This window comes from Hylobates moloch, unplaced genomic scaffold (genome assembly GCF_009828535.3).
Source record: "Hylobates moloch isolate HMO894 unplaced genomic scaffold, HMol_V3 SCAFFOLD_3, whole genome shotgun sequence".
NCBI classification, from domain to species: Eukaryota; Metazoa; Chordata; class Mammalia; order Primates; family Hylobatidae; genus Hylobates; species Hylobates moloch.
Window position 1 is genome coordinate 114881553 of NW_026652278.1, and position 21154 is coordinate 114902706.

The 21154-nt window shown below is 35.8% G+C and overlaps 1 protein-coding gene across 5 annotated transcripts in view; it reads left to right on the top strand.

The window, feature by feature from the left end:
* AFG2A (AFG2 AAA ATPase homolog A) overlaps positions 1-21154 on the top strand; it is a 392555-nt gene that overhangs the window by 92096 nt on the left and 279305 nt on the right. For all 5 annotated transcript variants that reach the window (XM_032146808.2, XM_058436727.1, XM_058436728.1 and 2 more), the window contains exon 11: positions 2127-2336. In XM_032146808.2, coding sequence (XP_032002699.1) covers positions 2127-2336 — 210 coding nt within the window. The remainder of the gene's footprint in view (positions 1-2126; positions 2337-21154) is intronic.

A 21154-nucleotide genomic window follows, 5' to 3' on the forward strand; every position in this document is an offset into this window, starting at 1 on the left:
TCCTTTCACGTTTTTCCCAACTTTAAGGATTCTCAGGGCCCTGTGTAGAGCAGTAAAAATACGACTTCGTGTGTGTGTGTGTGTGTGTGTGTGTGTGTGTCTGTCTGTCTGGAGGAGAATTGGTGTTCTATTTGGGTGAGAGGGTTGGCTGTGAGCTTCAAACCAGGAAATGTGTCATCTTGCCAAGCACCTGGCTGAGTGTGCTGGAGTGAGGATTTGAGCAGAAACTTCCTTTTCTGTTACTATTTGCTACAAAGCTTAAGTGGCCAAATATATACTGTGAAAATTGGTTTCTTTTAACAAAAGATCAGATCCCTTCTTCAACTGTACACTTTTAAATAAAATCGTATTGAACTAAAAAAAATACTAGCATAAACAATAGGTGATGAGCTAAAAAAAATTGCAAAAAAATCTCATAATATTTTAACAAACTTTACCAATTCGTGTTGGGCTGCAGGTTGGCCAAGCTTGGTTTAGCTTAAGTTTTATGGATTACTTGTACAATAGAATTGAGTTGATTTCTACGGTATTTTGAAGAGTGTGAAAGTGGTTTTTTAAATTTGTACTGTACTTACGTTATAAAGCAATATGAGTAATATGCTTTATGTGTGAGACCTTACGTGCTCTAAGAAATACTTTTGTTAAGGATTTATATTTATGGTGGAGTATTCGTTACAACATGGGGTCTGTACATAGTTGTAAAGAAATTAAGGATAGAGAATGCATCACTCGGGCCCCAATCTTTCCATTCATATGGATTGATTAGTCATCACATAGTCCATATTTTTCTACTATATTCAAGTCCCAGTTGACACCTTATGCATCATATTCCTTAGTTCCCAAACATGTTCCCTTATTTCTTTTCATGTAACTTTTAATTACTCATTTGTCCGAGTCTGAATCCTGAATATTACCCTTGATTCCATTTTGTTTCACCACCCCTCTCCAAGTGTAGCTTTAAGTTTTTCCTGTTTCTTTTTCTACTCCCAGAACCCACAATTATACCTCTGAAGTATCTTTCCAGTGAGTTTTCAGTATCTGCATGTGTTTCCTCTAGCTCAAGGTGTGTTTTTTTTTTCTGATATTTATGTGATTAATTGATTTCTCTAATGAATATTGTCAGAGAAATCTTCCAGAAGGACATTTCAGACCATATTGCTTTCTAGATTAAAAAACCTTCAAAGACTTCCAAGTATGTACAAAGAGTTCTCTTGAATTCCTTCATCTGGTCTTCAGGGCCCTATGCTATGATTTCAACTTTTCTTTATTTCCCTCCCTCAAATATTTTTTCTCTTATCCTTTTTATACTTCTTTCCTTCTGAGCTTTCTGTCATTTTTTGGCCTGTACCTAGCCATTTCCCTGTTCTCACATTTCCAAGTCTCATCTATCCTTCAAGAGTTGGCTTTTAGGTTTGTCTTCCAGCTAGAAGTAATCTTTTTTTCCTGGGAACTCCCAAAGGCCTTTTCTGTTTGTTATTGTACTTAGTATCCTTTCTGTTGAACTGTGGTTGTTCATGGTTACTGGTTGTTAAAGTTGGTTCTTTAACACATGGATTCCTGTCTCATTATTCTATTTCTTGAGTACGTTTTCTGGTACACGTATATTCTTAAGACATATAAAGAGCTGTCTTGTTCTGGGGGTATTTCTTAGTTGAGAAAAATAAAACCTTGGGGATTCTTTATATGCCAAAGATAAAAATGATTGTGTGTCCTATAAAGATGTACAAAAATATGCTTGGAAGTAGTTTTGCTAAAAAAGAGGTATAAGAAATTAGATATATAGATGAGACCTCGGATGACTTGACTCAAACCACTTTCAGACAGATGAAACCGAACTTCTGAATCTTTCTAGAAGGTTAGATTTTATGATATGTTCAATCATTTAAACATTTATATGAGACAAGCAGATTTTTTTTTTTTTTTTTAGTATTTTTACAATATGCAGTTCACATTTTATGTACTGCTAATTTACTTCTTGATATTCTTGGAATTTTTTAAAGGATTTTCCTGATTCTTAAATGATTCTATTCTTTTTTGCACTTCTTCTGTTAATGATGTGTTTTTTTTTTTTTTTAGTTCTGTTTGTCCTGGCAAAACTTACATTTGGAAAATGTTCTATTTTTCAGGTATCCTGGTCAGATATAGGAGGACTGGAAAATATCAAACTGAAGTTGAAACAGGCTGTGGAATGGCCCTTAAAACATCCAGAGTCTTTCATTCGAATGGGTATTCAGCCACCTAAAGGAGTTCTTCTGTATGGGCCACCCGGGTGCTCTAAAACAATGATAGCAAAGGCTTTGGCCAATGAGAGTGGACTGAATTTTCTAGCTATAAAGGTAGGATGTTAAATTTTCTAATCGCTACTCTCTCTCGGCCTCCCCTGACGCCCATCCTCTGACTCCTACCTTTAGGAGAACGAATAAAGGCATCTTAAGGAGCGGTGATTCTTTTTTTTTTTGTTTGATTTGGATGGCAATATAATATAGGGAGATGAGTGATAAGAAATAAATTCGTGCATGTAATCAGCAAATCATGGTAGACATTGAGAAGACTGCTTTATTTAGTTTCTTGATCCTGATATTTCTTATATCCACGTGTAAGAGAAACTAATCTTTTTTTTTGTTTGTTTCTACATTTTTAACTATAGACTTTTGCTTAACCAGGACTTAAAGATAAACATGACAGTGAATTCAATATTTACATACCTAGAATTTTCAAATGAACAAGACACTTGTCATAGTACACTAAATTCTTTAAAAATACTTTTCCAGTCAGGAAGTATATGTGCATCGTTTTTATTCTGAACCACAAACACGTTTTATTTGTTCATTGCTTTGCCCCCATTAACTGGGATAGATAATCTTTCATGATGAGTAGTTGTACACTTACTTTAGGACCAGATATTAATTTTATGTAACATTATGATATATCCAGATACTTAATCCACACATATAAAACCGTAAATCCATTTCTGTGGACTGTATCACAAAAATATATACCTAAATAGATTAATTATCAATTCATTTCAGAAAAGGCACATGATCATCTGTTTTGATATTACCAGGGAATTTTTTGCATAACAGAATGCATTTTCTTTTTTCTTTCTTTTTTTTTTTTTTTTTAAGATGGAGTCTCACTCTGTCGCCCAGGCTGGAGTGCAGTAGCGTGATCTTGGCTCACTGCAAGCTCCGCCTCCTGGGTTCACACCATTCTCCTGCTTCAGCCTCCCAAGTAGCTGCGACTACAGGCGCCCGGTTAATTTTTTGTATTTTTAGTAGAGACGGGTTTCACTGTGGTCTCGATCTCCTGACCTCGTGATCCGCCTGCCTCGGCCTCCCAAAGTGCTGGGATTACAGGCGTGAGCCACTGCGCCCGGCCCAGAATGCATTTTCTATCTTAGAACATTGAAATCATTGGCAATTTGAAAGTATAAAACTTCAGAGTAGTTTGTCAACTTTTGGCTTTACTTAAGATTTATATAGAATGATACTTAGGTGTGATTAAGCTGTTTGTTCTTTAAGAGTCAATATCTTCAACATATTTTTTATTTTCTGGAAGATATTGGAGAGTAAAGATGGGGGAGGAGACCATTTACAGCATGATCACTTATGGGGAATCACAACTACAGTTTTAAAGGTTTCGGGTTTATTTGTTGTTTTTTTGAGACACGGTCTCACTCTATGGCCCAGGCTGAAGTATAGTCGTGTGATTATAGCTCACTGTAACCTCAAATTCCTGGGCTCAAGCTATCCTTCTGCCTCAGCCTCCTGAGCAGCTAGGACTACAGGTGTGAGCCATCACACCAGCTAACTTTTTAACATTTTTGTAGAGACAGGGTCTCACTGTGTTGCTCAGGCTGGTCTCAAACTCCTGGCCTCAAGCAGCCCTCCCGCCTTACCCTCCCAAAGTGCTGGGATTATAGGAGTGAGCTGCTGCACACTGCAAAGGTTGCGGTTTTAAGAGTTGAAGTATTGAGTGATTTTGAAATTTCCCAGGACATCTTGATTTCTCCTTGGTCCTTGTCCTTTTATCATGTGGTAATGGGGATGGCTGTGTTTACTGGCATTTTCTAGTCTTTTTACTCTCATCTCCATTTTTCTGTTCTTACCTTGTATATTCTACGATTGTATATTCTACGATTGTATATTCATCGTATTAGAATTTTTCTTGTCTACTGGAAATCTAAAACTTATTTGAGAATCTGTGAGCCAAGTCCTCATCAAACAAGTTTTAGAGTTAACTCTTTTTTTTTATTATTATTATTATACTTTAAGTTTTAGGGTACATGTGCACAACGTGCAGGTTTGTTACATATGTATATATGTGCCATGTTGGTGTGCTGCACCCATTAACTCGTCATTTAGCATTAGGTATATCTCCTGATGCTATCCCTCCCCCCTCCCCCCACTCCACAACAGTCCCTGGTGTGTGATGTTCCCCTTCCTGTGTCCGTGTGTTCTCATTGTTCAATTCCCACCTATGAGTGAGAACATGCGGTGTTTGGTTTTTTGTCCTTGCGATAGTTTGCTGAGAATGATGATTTCCAGCTTCATCCATGTCCCTACAAAGGACATGAACTCATCATTTTGTATGGCTGCATAGTATTCCATGGTGTATATGTGCCACATTTTCTTAATCCAGTCTATCATTGTTGGACATTTGGGTTGGTTCCAGATCTTTGCTATTGTGAATAGTGCCGCACTAAACATACATGTGCATGTGTCTTTATAGAAGCATGATTTATAATCCTTTGGGTATATACCCAGTAATGGGACGGCTGGGTCAAATGGTATTTCTAGTTCTAGATCCCTGAGGAATCGCCACACTGACTTCCACAGTGGTTGAACTAGTTTATAGTCCCACCAACAGCGTAAAGGTGTGCCTATTTCTCCACATCCTCTCCAGCACCTGTTGTTTTAGACTTAACTCTTAAGAGCACACTTACTTTCTTACAAACTAGTATCTTACTTTTTTTGTGATCTAGGGTAATAATTTTAGATACTACTAAGACTGCTTTCTGGACTATCCTAGAATTACTTAGAAATATATTTATTATCTTTTTTGAACATAAACATTTCATAACCTTAGACAATTTCACTTTTAGTCTTTTTTTCACTATGAGGAAATTGTAAATGATTCTTTGAAAGGTTTAACTTTGTACACTGCTGTATAAAATAACCAGGCACACATTCATTTATTTGAGCTTTTTCATTAGATTTTTAGGTCACAGACAGAAAAGCCACATGATGTTAACAAATTATCTTAATCAATTGAGTTCATAACTCAGAGATTATTACATGTCCTAGTTACTAATTTTTATTTAGTGTGGATTTTTATTCAGTTTAGAATTTAGTGTAGTTCGACAATATTATTCAGATTTTGAATCTGTGTGGAGGATATACTTAATGAATGATGGGTTTTTATTTTTCAAATTGAATATCCCTTATCAAAATGCTTTGGACCCGAAGTGTTTAGATTTTGAATTTTTTTGCATTTTGAAATATTTGCATTATACTTCCCAGTTGAGCATCCCTAATCTGAAAATTTGAAATCTAAAATGCTAAAATGGGCATCTTCTTTGAGTGTCATGTTGGAGCTCAAAACGTTTTGAATTTTGGAGCATTTTGGATTTTTAGATTTAGGGATATTCAACATGTACTATTTGTTCAACTCTCCTATAGGTTTAAAATTTTTTTAAATACAAAGTTGGGAATATGAAAATAATTTGCCTTCTACTAGCATTTTCATTGGTCCTTGTATTTTCATCTATTCAATGTTTGTGAGGAAAATTTTAAAGTAGCAATACCATACAGCTTATGTATAAGAAAATGGAGCCAAAGAAGTTGAGAATTCATATTCTGTTCTCTTTTTTTTTTGAGACAGAATCTTGTTCTATCGCCCAGGCTGGAGTGCAGTGGCACGATCTCAGCTCACCGTGGTCCCCACCTCCCAGGTTCAAGAGATTCTTGTGCCTCAGCCTCCCGAGTAGCTGGGATTACAGGCGTGCACCACCACGCCCGGCTAATTTTTTGTATTTTTAGTAGAGACGGGGTTTCACCATGTTGTCCAGGCTGGTCTTGAACTCCTGAGCTGAGGCAATTTGCCTGCCTCACCCTCCTAAAGTGCTAGGATTACAGGCATGAGTCACTGCACTTGGCCCTGTTCTCTTTAATTTTAACTTCCTGTTTAAAAAACTTGGCAACTTTTGTTCAACCTACATGTTTGGTTTCAGCCTATATATTTGTTTTTTTACAAGATTTAAGTGTTACAAATTAGTTTGAAATTTTGAAATAACAAATATTACACATTTTGAAAGTGATCAGAAAAAGCAGACATACACTACAATCCTCTAGCTAGTTAGGAAACACAAGTATTTTAAACAGATTGAAAGGAAAAACTCCCTATCACTTTTCACAATGGTAGTTACTTTTAATCTTCAAGATATTTTGATAGATTTACACTTCTTCCTCTAAGTTTATGAAAGTAACTTTTAGCTTCCTCTGTGCATCTTTTCTGAACAGGAATTAAAAGATACATACTGTACTCAGGGTGGAGACTTCACCTTGGCTTGTGTGGGCTCTTAATGCCCTCTAGCATATGTATGTGTTTTTGTGTAGATTGTGACATTTGATATATTGTGTAAGTTTAGTTTGTTATCTGGGCCAATTATGTAAAATACTTTCCAGTTGAAATTTCCTCTCTGCTTCTCTCTTGCTTTTGTGCTACAGTAGATTAATTGCCCTGGGATAGCTGCATTGCTTTACTATGTGAAGAACTGTCACTAATTCTGCAAGAAATGTGGTTAGGTCTCTGACAGGGATTTTCAGCAAATAATCATTCTAGTGAGTACAGGAATGTAATGAGCTTAGTATATCCTGGACTTTTTGGGAAATTTTCTCTATACTTGTCTCAGAGAAGAATTGTATAAAATAGATTTCATTTCCAGAAAAACCTGTGGTTTATTCAAAGTAGTGCACAATTCAGAGTACAGGTGCTCCCCAATTTAGGATGAATTTACTAAAGTTTTCTACTTTACAATGGTGTGAAAGTGATATGCACTCTGTGGAAATTATACTTCGAAGTTTAATCTTTTTTTTTTTGAGACGAAGTCTCACTCTGTCACCCAGGCTGGAATGCAGTGGCGCGATCTTGGCTCACTGCAACATCTGCCTCCCGGGTTCAAGCAATTCTCTGCCTCCGCCTCCCAAGTATCTGGGGTTACAGGCATCCACCACTACGCCCGGCTAATTTTTGTATTTTTAGTAGAAACAGGGTTTCACCATGTAGGCCAGGCTGGTCTTGGACTCCCAACCTTGTGATCCACCCACCTTGGCCTCCCAAAGTGCTGGGATTACAGGCGTGAGCCACCGCGCCCGGCCCAAATTTTAATCTTTTACTGAGCTAGTGATATGCAGTACAGTACTCCCTCATGATGCTAGACAGTAACAGTGAGCCACAGCTCCCGGTCAGCCATGTGATCATGAGTGTACACAGCCAACATTCTAGAATGTACTGTGTTGCCACATCATTTTGTCCAACTGTAGGCCAGTGTAAGCATTCTAAGCATGTTTAAGGTGGGCTAATCTAAAATATGATGTTCAGTAGGTTAGGTGTATTCAGTGCTTTACGACTTAGGATACTTTCAATTTTTGATGAGTTTATCAGGACATAACCCCATTGTAAATCAAGGAGCTTCTGTAATTACTATTCGTCATTTAACTAGATATATTAATATTCTCTTATCAAAGGTACAAGATAATCTGAAATTTAAAAATTCCAAATTCATCTTTAGGTTTCTGTTTTTAAATTTTTGCATGGAAAACTGCACAGCTCTTTTAATTACAGAATGTTTTAAGATTACAAATAAGGATAATGATTTTAAGAAGGTTAAGTGACGTTTCCAGGGTCTAAGTGGTGGTGATGACACTGAAATTTAGTCTCAGAACTTTCTGACTCAAGAGTCTGAGCTCTTAACCACTGTATTACATGCTCTTCCATTTTCCTTTTTTTTTTTTTTTTTTTTTTTTAAATCTAGCGTCCGATGGCTTTTTTCATTAATTACACAAAGTTACCTGGGAAGGTAGTTTCAGTAGTTTCTGTAGGGTAGGTTCGGAGAAGTGGAAAGATGTTTCTGGGAACTGGTTTGAAAAGTAATTTTGTTTCTCTAGGACAAAGAAAACAGAAAAATAACATGGCTTTGGTCTAGGAGTAAAAGTTAATAGAAAAGGGCAATCACGGCCAAAGATACAGGAAACTGTTGAATGAAATAGTAGTGCCTGGAAAAAGACTGATGGTGGGGCAATGTGGAGCTTAAGATTTACCTGTTAGTATATAATTTGTGCCCTTGATATTGAGTACATCACGATGAAAAGAACACTAAGCTGGGATTCACATTGCTTGGATTTACTTCCCAACCTTAGCACTTTTTAGTTTTGCAGCCTTAAGCAAGTTCTGTAAGTCTCATTTTTTTCATCCAGAAAAGTATAACATTTGTACATTATAAGCTTTGGGGAGCATTATGTTTAAAAAGGCAAATGGAAAAGTTTTTGGGGGGCGTAACTCCCCACTCCTTGAGTGTGGGCTTCTTTCCAAAGAATTTAATGTGGAAAGAGGGGAGGAGAAGAGCTACCGTACAATGGTGAAACCTGACAAGCCGTGCCACAGCCAGATGATCAAGGTTAACATCTTCAGTGATTAAGTCATGTTGACAGTACAGTTGATGCTTTGAACAACATAATTTTTTTCAATACATTTTTTTCAATACAGTTGCCCTTCCTTATTGGTGGGTTCCATAACCAAACACAGATTGAGAATACAATATTTGTGGTATATGGAAACTCCCAAATAAGGAGGGCTAACTATATGTCCTCAGGTTCCACAGGCTGACTACGGGACTTGAGTATGTGTGCATTTTGGTATCCACAGTGGTCCTGGAACCAGTTCCCGTGGATACTGAGGAATGACTATATATACCCTTGGATGATGTGGTGAAACTAGCACTTTACTTCTGTTGTCTTCCTCCTGAGTGCTTATAACCCCTCTCCAACCATGAGAAAAACTTTAGGCAAACCCAGGTTAAAAGACATTCTGTAAAATCACTGACTAGTACTCCTCAAAACTGTGAAGGTTATCAAAAACAAGGAAAGTTTGAGAAACTGTCACCACCAAGACAGTACCCAAGGAAACATGATAGCTAAATGTAATGTTACAATATCCTGGGTAGGATGCTGGAATGAAAAAAAAAAAAGGACATTAGGGAAAAACTAAGGAAATCTGAATAACTATGGTCTTTAGTTTAATAATATCTCAGTCTGGGTTCACTGATTGTAACAAATATACCATGCTAATATGAGATAGTAATAATAAGGGAAACAGTGTACATGGGTGGGTGGGCATATGGGAGCTGTTTGTACTCTCTGCTCAATTCTTCTGTAAATCTTAAACTTTGCTAAAAAATAAAATATATTTAAATAAATTCTGAGGTCAGTATAATTGATCTGGGCATATTGTAGATGAAGTAATTGAAGTGTAAAAGGCTATCTCTGAGTTCTGTACTGCAGTGAACAGGATGCATGGAGTAAGGCAAAGAAGAATCATGAAGAAGATTGTGGATTTCATGGGTGAGGGCTTTGATGACCTCTCCTATTCATAGTCCCCCTGCCCATAATGATAGTGGAAAGTTACTGGGAAAAGCCCTGAGAGGAACTTGGCTGGGGAACCTGGTTTGGGGCTGCCCTGAACTTGCCTGTTTCACTGCACTTCTCAGTTGAAGCCTATAAAGGTGTGTGTTAGTTCTGGCCCCAAACCCAGACCCGAACACTATAAAGAACTCTTTCTCTTAGTGTTTTGGTTATTTTTTCTTTCACCTTGAGTGCAGCTTCCAGTTTAGTCTCACCAGGAACTATGTCATTTCATGCCTTTTGTGGATCCTAACTCTGTATTCTCCTTCTATAGGTTTATTACTGTTCGGGCTTATCTAGAGTCTGAAATCTTTTAAGTTTCTATTTAATTTCCTTTAGAGTTTTGTTTTGTTTTAACTTTAAAAATTCCGTTGACTTCAGCAAATACTGTTGTATTGTGTGCCTTATTTGCTTAAATCGGCAGTTATTAACGTCAATATTAAACAAAGACATATACTTAGTTTTATCCCTGTTTGAATGACTGTTAGGGAATAACTAATAGGAACCTGTTATTCTTGGGACAAGTGGAATAGTTATTGTGCTATTGTCAGTTTTACAAGGTTGTGAAGAAGTTAGATCAGATTTACTTAAATTTGTCATTATTTGTACAGTATACTCTTAAAGTTGTGGCATCATATGTTAAGACTATATATGTTAATTTTTTTGAGTTGGGCTTTTATCAGTTGATAAAGCTGATATATAAAAAAAGATGTCTTGATGTGAAAATATTCCATCAATAACATTTATCTGAAAGCAGAAAATGACAATAAGAACTATAACAAAACCTTTAGCATTTGGAATCTAAGAAGACCTAGAGAGATTTAGAAAAAGAAGAATAATTTTAGACTGATAAGAAGTTTAAAAACAAGCACATTTTATTGTTGGGTTTAATTTTTATTCATGGATAAATTAGCTGATGTAGAGAGACTAGTTTTTTTTTTCCATCTCAATTCCTTTTTGAATGAAATTTAGAGATGAAATAAATATTACAATGTCATGTCTGTAATACTTTTAAAAATATTTATAAAAGTTTTACAATTGGAATAGCAAAAATAACACCTTCTGTGTGTCAGGCACTGTGCATAGTAAACAAATACATTAGATGGGCTCCTCATTATGTATCAACTCATTATTTAGTGGGAGAGATATTTGACTTAACAACTAATATGAAGAAACAGGTAACATAGAATCTGCAGCTCTTGGTTGTTGATTGTATGTGAGAAATGAGAAAGAAAAGAAGTCAAAGGTGATAAAAATTTTTACTGTCAATGACTGGCAGATGGAAATATCCTAACTCCAGGGAGAAGAGGAGAAACAGGTTGGAGGTGAGAGAGAAAATACCAGTGTTGAGTTTGAAATGCCTTTGGGACAAAACGTTGAATATGTCCTAAAGGCAGTTGTATATATGGATTTGTAGCTCAAGAGGATGATTATTTCGAGAGATGAAAATATGGAAATGGAGATGAAAATGTGGAAATTGGAAACCAGTGTTTGAGATTTTGCAGAGAAGTCAGTAAAGGAGACTGAGAGTGACAAAAGTAGTCATTAATAACAGAAGGGGATTTCATGGGCATGTATATATGTGTAAATGCACATTTTACAACTTGCTTAATTGTAGCCAGCGTGGTCCCTGCAATGTAAGTTCTGAAGAAATGTGTCATTTTTCTTTTTCCTGAATAGAATGAATAAATTTGGCGAAGGATTGTATTATACTTTTTGAGAGGAACAGCTCAAATTCTGTTCTCTTCCCTGCCAGCCCCTCTTGCATTTCAGGGTTTTTACTTGCCCACAGCATTCTTGCCTAGTAATTAAAACCTATTTTCCAACTCTTTGAAGTGCTTTCCCAGAATGGCCTTCTGTATGTGCTGATACTGTACTATTTATTAATTTTCAAGTTCCTTTACTCACATTACATATATGTAATTCTATCTCATGTGAGTTTGGGTTTTTATGAGCATATTCCATAACATTTAACCATAGTTAACACTTAGGTTAATTTGCCTTCCCCAGACACTTTAGAACTTATAAAAACTTAATTTGAATTGTAATAGCTAAAAGCACCAGGCAGGTGTCAGACACATTTAAAAAGCCCTTGGGAGGACTGAAAAAAACCCAGTAGTGATTAAAGGGGCAAAATTGTAAGGACATGAGGTGTAAATATTATGCTCGAGTTTGTGACTGATATAGTGTAAAATAATGAAGCACAGTAAAAAGATAAGTCAGGTTTACTTCTCACTAGATTAATAGAACAGCTGGACAAATATTTTCACATGTGTTTATGATATTTTTGTTATTTTGTAAACTTGGATACTTGAAATATTGGCCATGGAATGTTAAAAATAACGCTATTAAAAATAACTCAATTAATGGTACTTATTAATGGCAGTTTTTCTTGATCATTCTTATCAGTAAAGCACATGTTATCTAGGAGGTAAAATATGTGGCAAGACTAACATACATTTTTAAAAGTAACATAACTTGTGAGCAAATATGGGACTCAGACTATACTATATATACCTAAACATTGTAGTTAGATATAAATGGTCTCTTGTTTATAACGGGTACTAATAAAATTCTTATTTTCAAATTAGCCTATGCTACCATTTATTAAGAAAGAATTAGACTTCACCTTTGCCACTCGATCTGCTCACCAGAAATACATTTGAATTTGAATTGCTGGTACTGTGTAAAATCTTGTGTTTTAAATTTAAAAAATTATTTTTAGCAGCCAGCTTTGTCTAGCCCCAAATTAACTTTCATCTAAAATCTTAACGGGACATTTCATTTCTCTTTTAAGGACTTAGAGAGAACAGGACATCATAATTTTTAGAAAGAGTACTGGTTTGGAAACCACAATTCTGCATTCTTATCATTTCTGCCATTTAACTAGCTCTAGGACTTTTGGCATATTACTCAGCCTCTTTGTACTTTGCCTCAGTTTTAGGTGAGTGGGTTAAACTAAGTGACTCCTAAAGCCCTTCTGCTAATAACATTCTATGAGTAGGTCACAGTACTTGTACTTTAATCTGTTGCATATCTTTTGTGCCAATGGTGGCCAAATATTTGGGGCAGTTTCTCTAACTGTCAAGTGTAACAGTTAAAAGACTTATATCCCAGTTCTGCCATTTGCTAAGATGTGTGGCTTTGGACAAATTACTTCACCTCTTTGCACTTAATATTTTTTTCTGTAAAATTGTAGTAACTATACAACTCAGAAGACTGTTGCAAGCAGTAAAAGGGATAAGACATAGTAAGCATATAGAAAGATTCCACAAAATTAGTACATGCTGATTGCTGCTCTCTTCCATTTTTAAGAAATTGATGTATGTTTGACCTCAAATGGAGCAAAAAGTATGGCATTGCAGCTTATGATTCCATAAGTTTTCTGTTAGTAGTAAAGTGTAATATTTATCTTTGAAAATGAATATAGACTTTTAAACTCTTTCTACCAAAACACAGTGATTTTTGGCAACTTAAACTTCAAGCTTAAAATAACCTCCCTTGGTAATGAAATTGCTCTGACTTCTCATAAAACTCAAGACCAGCGCAACGCACGAGTTCAGCTACTTGGGTTGCCTTTTGCAGGGCATCTAGGTAAGATTCATCAACACATAGTTCTGTACAAAGTCATATTTTCTAGGGACCCTGCAGTCTTTTCATTATGCCTTATTAGTAACACTTAACTTGAATGATTCCCATGCATATTTTCTTCACAGTGCCAGATTTTCAAGTTAGAGTTTCAAATGTCTTAATTTTTTTTCTTTCTGTTTTGTTTTGTTTTGGAGGAAAAAGCGTTGTTTCATTCTTATCCACAGGTCCTGTAGTCCACCTTTCTGTGGCAGTTGAGTGACCCTTCAATTGGTTGAGGCTTTATATATATTTTCACATTTTCAAACAAAATATCAAGAATGTTTACCTGTATGTTGGATATTTATTAGTAAACCATATTAATCTTTCTATTGATACCGAGATATTGACATTGTACTCAGCAGAGAAAAAAATCATGAAATGACCATAATCTTGTACTTTCTAACATTGGTGCCTAGGTTAGCTTCATCATCTACAGAGAACAATGACCATTTTTCCAGGTTCTCTAACGTCTTTCCTTCAGTTAAGCCAGATAATTAAAAAGCAGTATATATACATTGAGTTATATTGCCCGAATAAAGAAATCTCTTCGCTGGATTATTATTTTATGCCATATCCTTGACTTTTGCAGACAATTGCTGTAAGAACAACAGCAATAATGTACAGTTGGCATGATGGTAATTGCAATAAAAACAGTGACCCCAGCAATTTCCTTTCTGATTATTGTCAGGCCACAGTTTGCCTAGGTAGTTGCTCTAAACTGAGTAAAATCTGCATAAAAATTTCTTACCACCCCTAACCCCTAAACAAAAACACACTCTGCTGTTTATCTAAAGCTTGTTTTATCGGGTGGGCCCTGATCCTTGTTTTAGTGTTCACTTTCTTAATTCCTTGTCCACAGTCCCCTTTGTGTAAAACTTAATTTACCACATGTAAATGAAAAGTACTAGTTTTGTTTATTTGACTTTATATTATGTTATGAATAGGCATTTCTTGCTTTGTACTACAATCGTTTTTACAGCCCTATGCTACAGGCATTTCTTGCTTTGCCCTCTAGTAGAAAGCAAGTATAGGGCTGTAGTATAGGGCTGTAAAAATGATTGTGCAAGGTGAAATTATGCAGAATGATCTTAATCAGTAGGAAAAATTACAAGTGTTACATAACTTTTAAACATTTTGTCAAAACATTAAGAACGTTCATTCTTGGTTATAAATGTTTGAGGCAGTGCATTTTGGCTGTATAACAGATCCCTTGCTGGTTTCCCTACCTCTTAACTTATTTCTTTGACTAGCCCTTCATTCACACACTGACAGTCTAGTACTCCATTTTATGAGGACACAACAATTTATTTACTCATTTTTATATTAATTAATTTTTAAGACACCAGCTTTTATTTTTATTGTTGTTATAAACAGTGCTCAGTAATATTCTCATTCATTTTCTTTTGTATATTGGTAAGAGTTTCTCTAGGGTATATGTACCTAGAAGAAGTTATTATTGTTATTGGACATATGCCTTCAACATTACTAGATAGTTTGAAATTGCTTTTTTTGTGTGTCATTAATTTTTTTTGCTTAATTTTTATCAATTTTTAAAATATTTTGAAGATTGTTCACTCCTTAGCAATTATGTCATTGACATTTTTGATGACTTTTGATCTTATAGACAAAAGTGAACTCTTTCAAATTATATGAGATTAATCTATATCAGAGGTCACAGTCTTTAGACATAATCTGGCCTGCAGTTTATTTTGGTCCAGCTCCCTAGCTAAGAATGAATTTCTAATTTTTAAAGGGATATTAACAAGAAGAATATGTGATAAAGACTTTATGTGGCATACACAGCCCAAAATATTTACTTTCTGGCTCTTTATATTTCATCTTTTTAGATCCCACAATACATGGAAAACTGCCTTCAAGTTTATTTACCTCAGTGACGGCTGTGGGTGTAAACATTGTGTCGCTGTTACATGGTCTAACCTGTATCTAAAAATAAGCTTGTAAAATTGATTTGGTATTAAGTTGTTTCTTTTTCTTCAAAATCCTTAAAAGTATAAGAACATTTTGCCTCAGCATAATTAATGTTTCATTGTTTGTCTTTTTTTTAAGTTAAATCTGTTTAGTAGTTGCATTATTTAAAAAATTGAGATAATGGAAGTATTGGTGATTAAATTGTAATCATGAAGTCACTCTGTAGTATCTTAAGCTTAACAATAATTTTATTGTGGAAACATGATTGCTTACAGTTTAAGTACCAATGTACAAATAATTGATATACTAATTGTAAATAATTACTCATCTAAAACACTGTACCAAGCAAATCTTTGTTTACTTATGGATACATAATCACTTTATTTGTGTATTCTGTAGTTTGTAGATTTCAGTCAGTGATGTAACAATATTATCTGTCTTAAATGATAGATAATATTTTTAATTGTTATTACTCTTCTTTTTTATGTTTTTTTATTTATTATTATTTTTTTGAGATGGAGTCTTGCTTTGTCGCCCAGGCTGGAGTGCAGTGGCGCAATCTTGGCTCACTGCAAGCCCCACCTCCTGGGTTCACGCCATTCTTCTGCCTCAGCTTCCCAAGTAGCTGGGATTACAGGTGCCCGCCACCATGCCCAGCTAATTTATTTTTTGTATTTTTAGTAAAGACGGGGTTTCACCGTATTAGCCAGCATGGTCTCGATCTTCTGACCTCATGATCCACCCACCTCGGCCTCCCAAAGTGCTGGGATTACAGGCGTGAGCCACCACGCCCAGCCTATGATTACTCTTTTCATATATCTGTCTCCCAATTAGCCTCAAATATTGATTTTTAGACTGTGTATAATCTATTACTCTGAAACAGGTTTTTTGTTTTTTTTTGTTTGTTTTTGTTTTTGTTTTTTTTTGAGACGGAGTTTCGCTCTTGTTGTCCAGGCTGGAGTGCAATGGCGTGATCTCGGCTCACAGCAACCTCTGCTTCCCAGGTTCAAGCGATTCTCCTGCCTGAGGCTCCGAAGATTGGATTACAGGCGTGTGCTACCACTCCCAGCTAATTTTGTATTTTTAGTAGAGACGTGGTTTCTCCACATTGGTCAGGCTGGTCTTGAACTCCTGACCTTAGGTGATCTGCCCACCTCAGCCTCCCAAAGTGCTGGGATTACAGGCATGAGCCACTGTACCCGGCCTGAAACAGTTTTTCAAAAAGATTAATAATCTTGGGTTAATAGAAAAAAATCAGGCAGAAAGATAAAACTACATCTGTCATTACTTAAGGATTCCTGTGTTTATGCTATTAGATATCTCCCTCATCTTAATCAAATATGATGGATGGCAGTGTCCTTGGTGAAGCTGGATTCTGTCAGTCTGAACTTTGAGATGTTCTTCCTATCACTTTCTTATTTTTGCTGTTAACTTTTCTACCCTCATTCTCATATCTTCTAACCTACTCATCTGTGACCGTATTATCATATTTCAATATTTTTGAAGCAGCATTGTGAAGGTAGTTGTCTTGCTTCAGGCTGCTCTAACAAAATAGCATCGAGTGGGTGGTTTAAACAACAGAAATGTATTTGTCACAATTCTGGAGGCTGGGAAGTTGAAGATCCAAGTGCTGGCAGATGAGTTTGCTGCCTGGCTTTCAGGTGGCCATCTTGTCATAGCCTCACGTAGTGGAAAGGAGAGAGAGAGAGAGAGAGAGAGAGGGAGGGAGGGAGACACACTGATTAAAAAGCACATATGAGTGAGAACATAAAGTATTTGTCTTTTCTGTGCCTAGCTTATTGCACTTAGCTTAATGACCTCTCATTTTATCTATGTTGCTGCAGATGACGAGATCTCATTTTTTTTAATGGCTAAATAATAATTGATGAACACAGGTTGACTCCATACCCTGGCTGTTGTAAATAGTGCTACAATAGACATAGGAGTGCAGGTATCTCTTTGATAGACTGCTTTCCTTTCTGTTGGTAGTATACCCAGTAGTGGAATTGCTAGATCATATGGTAGTTCTGTTTTTAGTTTTTTGAGGAACCTCCATACTGCTTTCCGTAAATGGCTATACTAATTTACATTCCCATCTACAGTGTACACATGATTTCCTTTCTCTGCATCTTCTCCAGCATTTCTTATTTTTGTCTTTTTGATAATAACCGTTCTAACTTGGGTAAGATAAGAGATCATTGTGGTCTTGATTTGCATTTCCATGATGATTAGTGATGTTGAACATTTTTTCATGTACTTATTGGCCATCTTTCTTTTGCCCATTTTTTAAATTGGATTATTTATATTTGCTACAGAGTTGTTTGAATTCCTTTTGTTATTCTGGTTATTATTTCTTTGCTGGATAGGTAATTTGCTAATATTTTCTCTCATTCTGCAGATTGTCTCTACACTTTCTTAATTGTTTCCTTTGCTGTGCAGAAGCTGTTGAGGTAATTTGTCTTTTTTTTGGCTTTGTTACCTGTGCTTTTGAGGTCTTACCCAGACCACTGTTTTATAGCATTCCTCAGTGATTTCTCCAAGTTTTCTTCTAGTAGTTTCGTAGATTCAGGTCTTATGTTTAAGTGGCTTTTTTTTTTCCTTTAGAGACAGGGTCTCACTCTGTCACCCAGGCTGGAGTGCGGTGGTGTGATCTTAGCTTACTTGAGCCTTGAACTCCAGGGTTCAAGCAATCTTCCTTTTCTTAGCCTCCTGAGCAGCTAGGAATACAGGTGTGCACCACTACACCTATTTTTTAAAATTATTGTTATTGTAGAGGTGAGGTCTTGCTATGTTGCGCAGGCTCAAACTTCTGGCCTCAAGTGATCCTCCCACCTCTGCTTCCTGAGTTGCTGGGATTACAGGAATGAGTCATGTGCCCAGCCACATTTAAGCCTTTAATACATTTTGAATTGATTTTTGTTTGTGGCGAAAAATGTGGATTTAGTTTCATCCTTCTGCATATGGATAGTTACTTTTTCCAGTATCATTTGTTAGAGACTGTTCTTTCCCTAGTGTATGTTCTTGATGCCCTTGTCGAAAATGAGTTGACCGTAATGAATGTGGATTTATTTCTGGGTTCTCTGTTTTGTTTCATTGGTCTGTGTGCCTGTTTTTATGCCAGTACCATGCTGTTTTATTACTGTAGCTTTGTAGTATGATTTAAAATCACTTTGTTTTATGCTTCCAGCTTCATTCTTTTAGCTCAGGATTGCTTTATCTACTCAGGGTCTTGTGTGGATCTATATGAAATTTAGGATTGCTTTTTCTATTTCTACCAAAGAATGCCCTTGGTATTTTGATAGGGATTGAGTTAAATCTGTAGATTGCTTTGGGTAGTGTAGGCATTTTAACAATACTTACTCTAATTCATGAGCATGGGATATCTTTTCATTTTTTATGTGTGTCCTCTTTAGTTGTTTTCATCAGTGTTTTATATAGTTTTCCTTGTAGAGATCTTTGACTTCTTTGGTCAAAGAAAAGTTATTCCTAGGTTTTTGTTTGTTTGTTTTGAAGTTATTGTAAGTGGAATTGCTTTCTTGAGTTCTTTTTCAGATTAATTGCTATTGGTGTATAGAAGTGCTACTGATTTTTGTATGTTGATTGTGTATCTGGGAATTTACTAAGTGAGTTCATTAGTTCTAAGAGTTTTTTGGTGGAGTCTTTAGGTTTTTCTACAAATGAGATTATGTCATCTGCAAACAAGCATAATTTGACTTCTTCCTTTTCAATTCGAATGCGCTTTATTTATTTCTCTTTACTAATTTTGGCCAAGACTTGCAGTATTATGTTGAATAGAAGTGGTAAAAGTGGGCATCCTTGCTTTGTTTCAGATCTTAGTGTAAAGGCTTTTCATTTTTCCCTGTTCCATATGATAGTAGCTATGGGCTTGTCATATATGGCCTTTATCAGATTGAAGTATGTTCCTTCAATACCCTGTTTATTGAAGGTTTTTATCATGTAGGGATGTTGAATTTTACCCAGTTTTTTCAGCATCTGTTGAAATGATCCTATGGTTTTTGTCCTTGATTCTGTCAATGCAGTGTTTAATGTTTATTGATTCACATATGTTGACTCATCTTTGCATCCCTGGGATGAATCCCACTTGATTGTGGTGAATGATCTTTTTAATGTATTATTGAGTTTGGTTTGCTAGTATTTTTTGAAGATTTTAAAATCTGTGTTTATCGGGGATATTGATAGTTTTTTTGTTTGTCTTTGGTTTTGCTGTCATGGTAATGCTGCCTTCATTGAATAAATTTGAACATATTCTCCCTTCTTTTTTTTTTTAAATATTAATAATTAGCAGAGTTTGTGTTAATTCTTTAAATGTTCAGTAGAATTCAGCAGAGAAGACATCAAATCCTGTGCTTTTCCTTGATGGGAGACTTTTTATTGCTTCAATCTTCTTGTTATTGCTTTTCTGTTTTTTCATGGTTAAGTCTTGGTAAGTTGTATGTGTCCAGGAATTTATTCAATTCTTTTAGATTTTCCCATTTGTTGGAGTGTAGTTGTTCATAATAGTCTCTAATGATCTTTTGTATTTCTGTAGTATCAGTTGTAATTTTTTCTTTCTGTTCTCTGATTTTATTTATTTAGGTGTTCTGTTTTTTAGGTAGTCTAGCCAAAGGTTTGTTGATTTTATGGTTTCAGAAATCAGCTTTTCATTTGTTGATCTTTTATTTTTTTTAGTCTGAATTTCATTTTTTTGCTCTTTATTATTTGTTTTCTTGTACTAATTTTGGGTTTGGTTTGTTCTTGCTTTTCTACTTCTTTGAAGTGCATTATTAGTTTCTTTGAAGTCTTCATATTTCTTTGATTTGGGTGTTTAAGGCTTTAAACTTCCCTCTTAGTACTGCTTTTGTGTATCTGTAGATTCTAGTATTTTGTGATTTATTTCACTGGTTTTGAGAAATTTTAAAATTTTCTTTGTTTTTGATGGACTCATTGGGCATTCAGAAATATGAACTGTACAGAAACTATACAGTTTCCAAAGTTGTTACTGATTTCTAGTTTTTGTTGTGGTGGTGGTTGTGGTCAAAAACGATGCTTGATATGATTTTGACTGTTTTGAATTTGTTGAGATTTATTTTGTGGTTAACGTATGGTCTATCCTGGATAATGTGCCATGTACCGATAACGAGAATGTGTATATTCTGCAGCAGTTAGATGAAATGTTCCATAAATGTCTGTTAGGTCCACTTGGTGTATAGTTTAACTCCAGTGTTTGTTGATTTTTTGCCTGAACTGTTTGTTGCTGAAAGTGGGGCATTGCGGTCCCATGCAATTATTTTATTGCAGTCATTGCAGTCTGTCTCTCTCTTGAGAGCTATTAATATTTGCTTTATGTATTTGGGTGCTCCACTGTTGGGTGCATGTTTTTAGTTTTGTTATGTCTTCTTGCTGATTTGACTTTTCTGAATCATTATATAATGACTTTCTTTGTCTCTTTTTACAAGTTGTGACTTAAAGTCTGTTTTATCTGATATAAATATAGCTACTCTTGCTTTTTTTTAGTTTCCATTGGCATGGAATATCATTTTTCCATTCCTTCACTGTTAGTCTATATGTGGTCTTATAGGTGAAGAGAGTTTCTTCTAGGCGGCATATAGTTGTGTCTTTTTTTTTTTTTTGAGATGGCGTCTCGCTCTTTCGCCCAGACTGGAGTGCAGTGGCACGCTGTCAGCTCACTGTAACCTCTGCGTCCTGGCTTTAAGCGATTCTCCTGCCTCACCTTTCTGAGTAACTAGGATTACAGGCACCTGCCACCACGCCCAGCTAATTTTTTTTTAGTAGAGATGGAGTTTCACCAAGTTGGTCAGGTTGGTCTCAAACTCCTGACCTAGTGATCCGTCCCAGCCTCCCAAAGTGCTGGGATTATAGGTGTGAGGGTCTTGTTTTTTAATCCATTCAGCCAC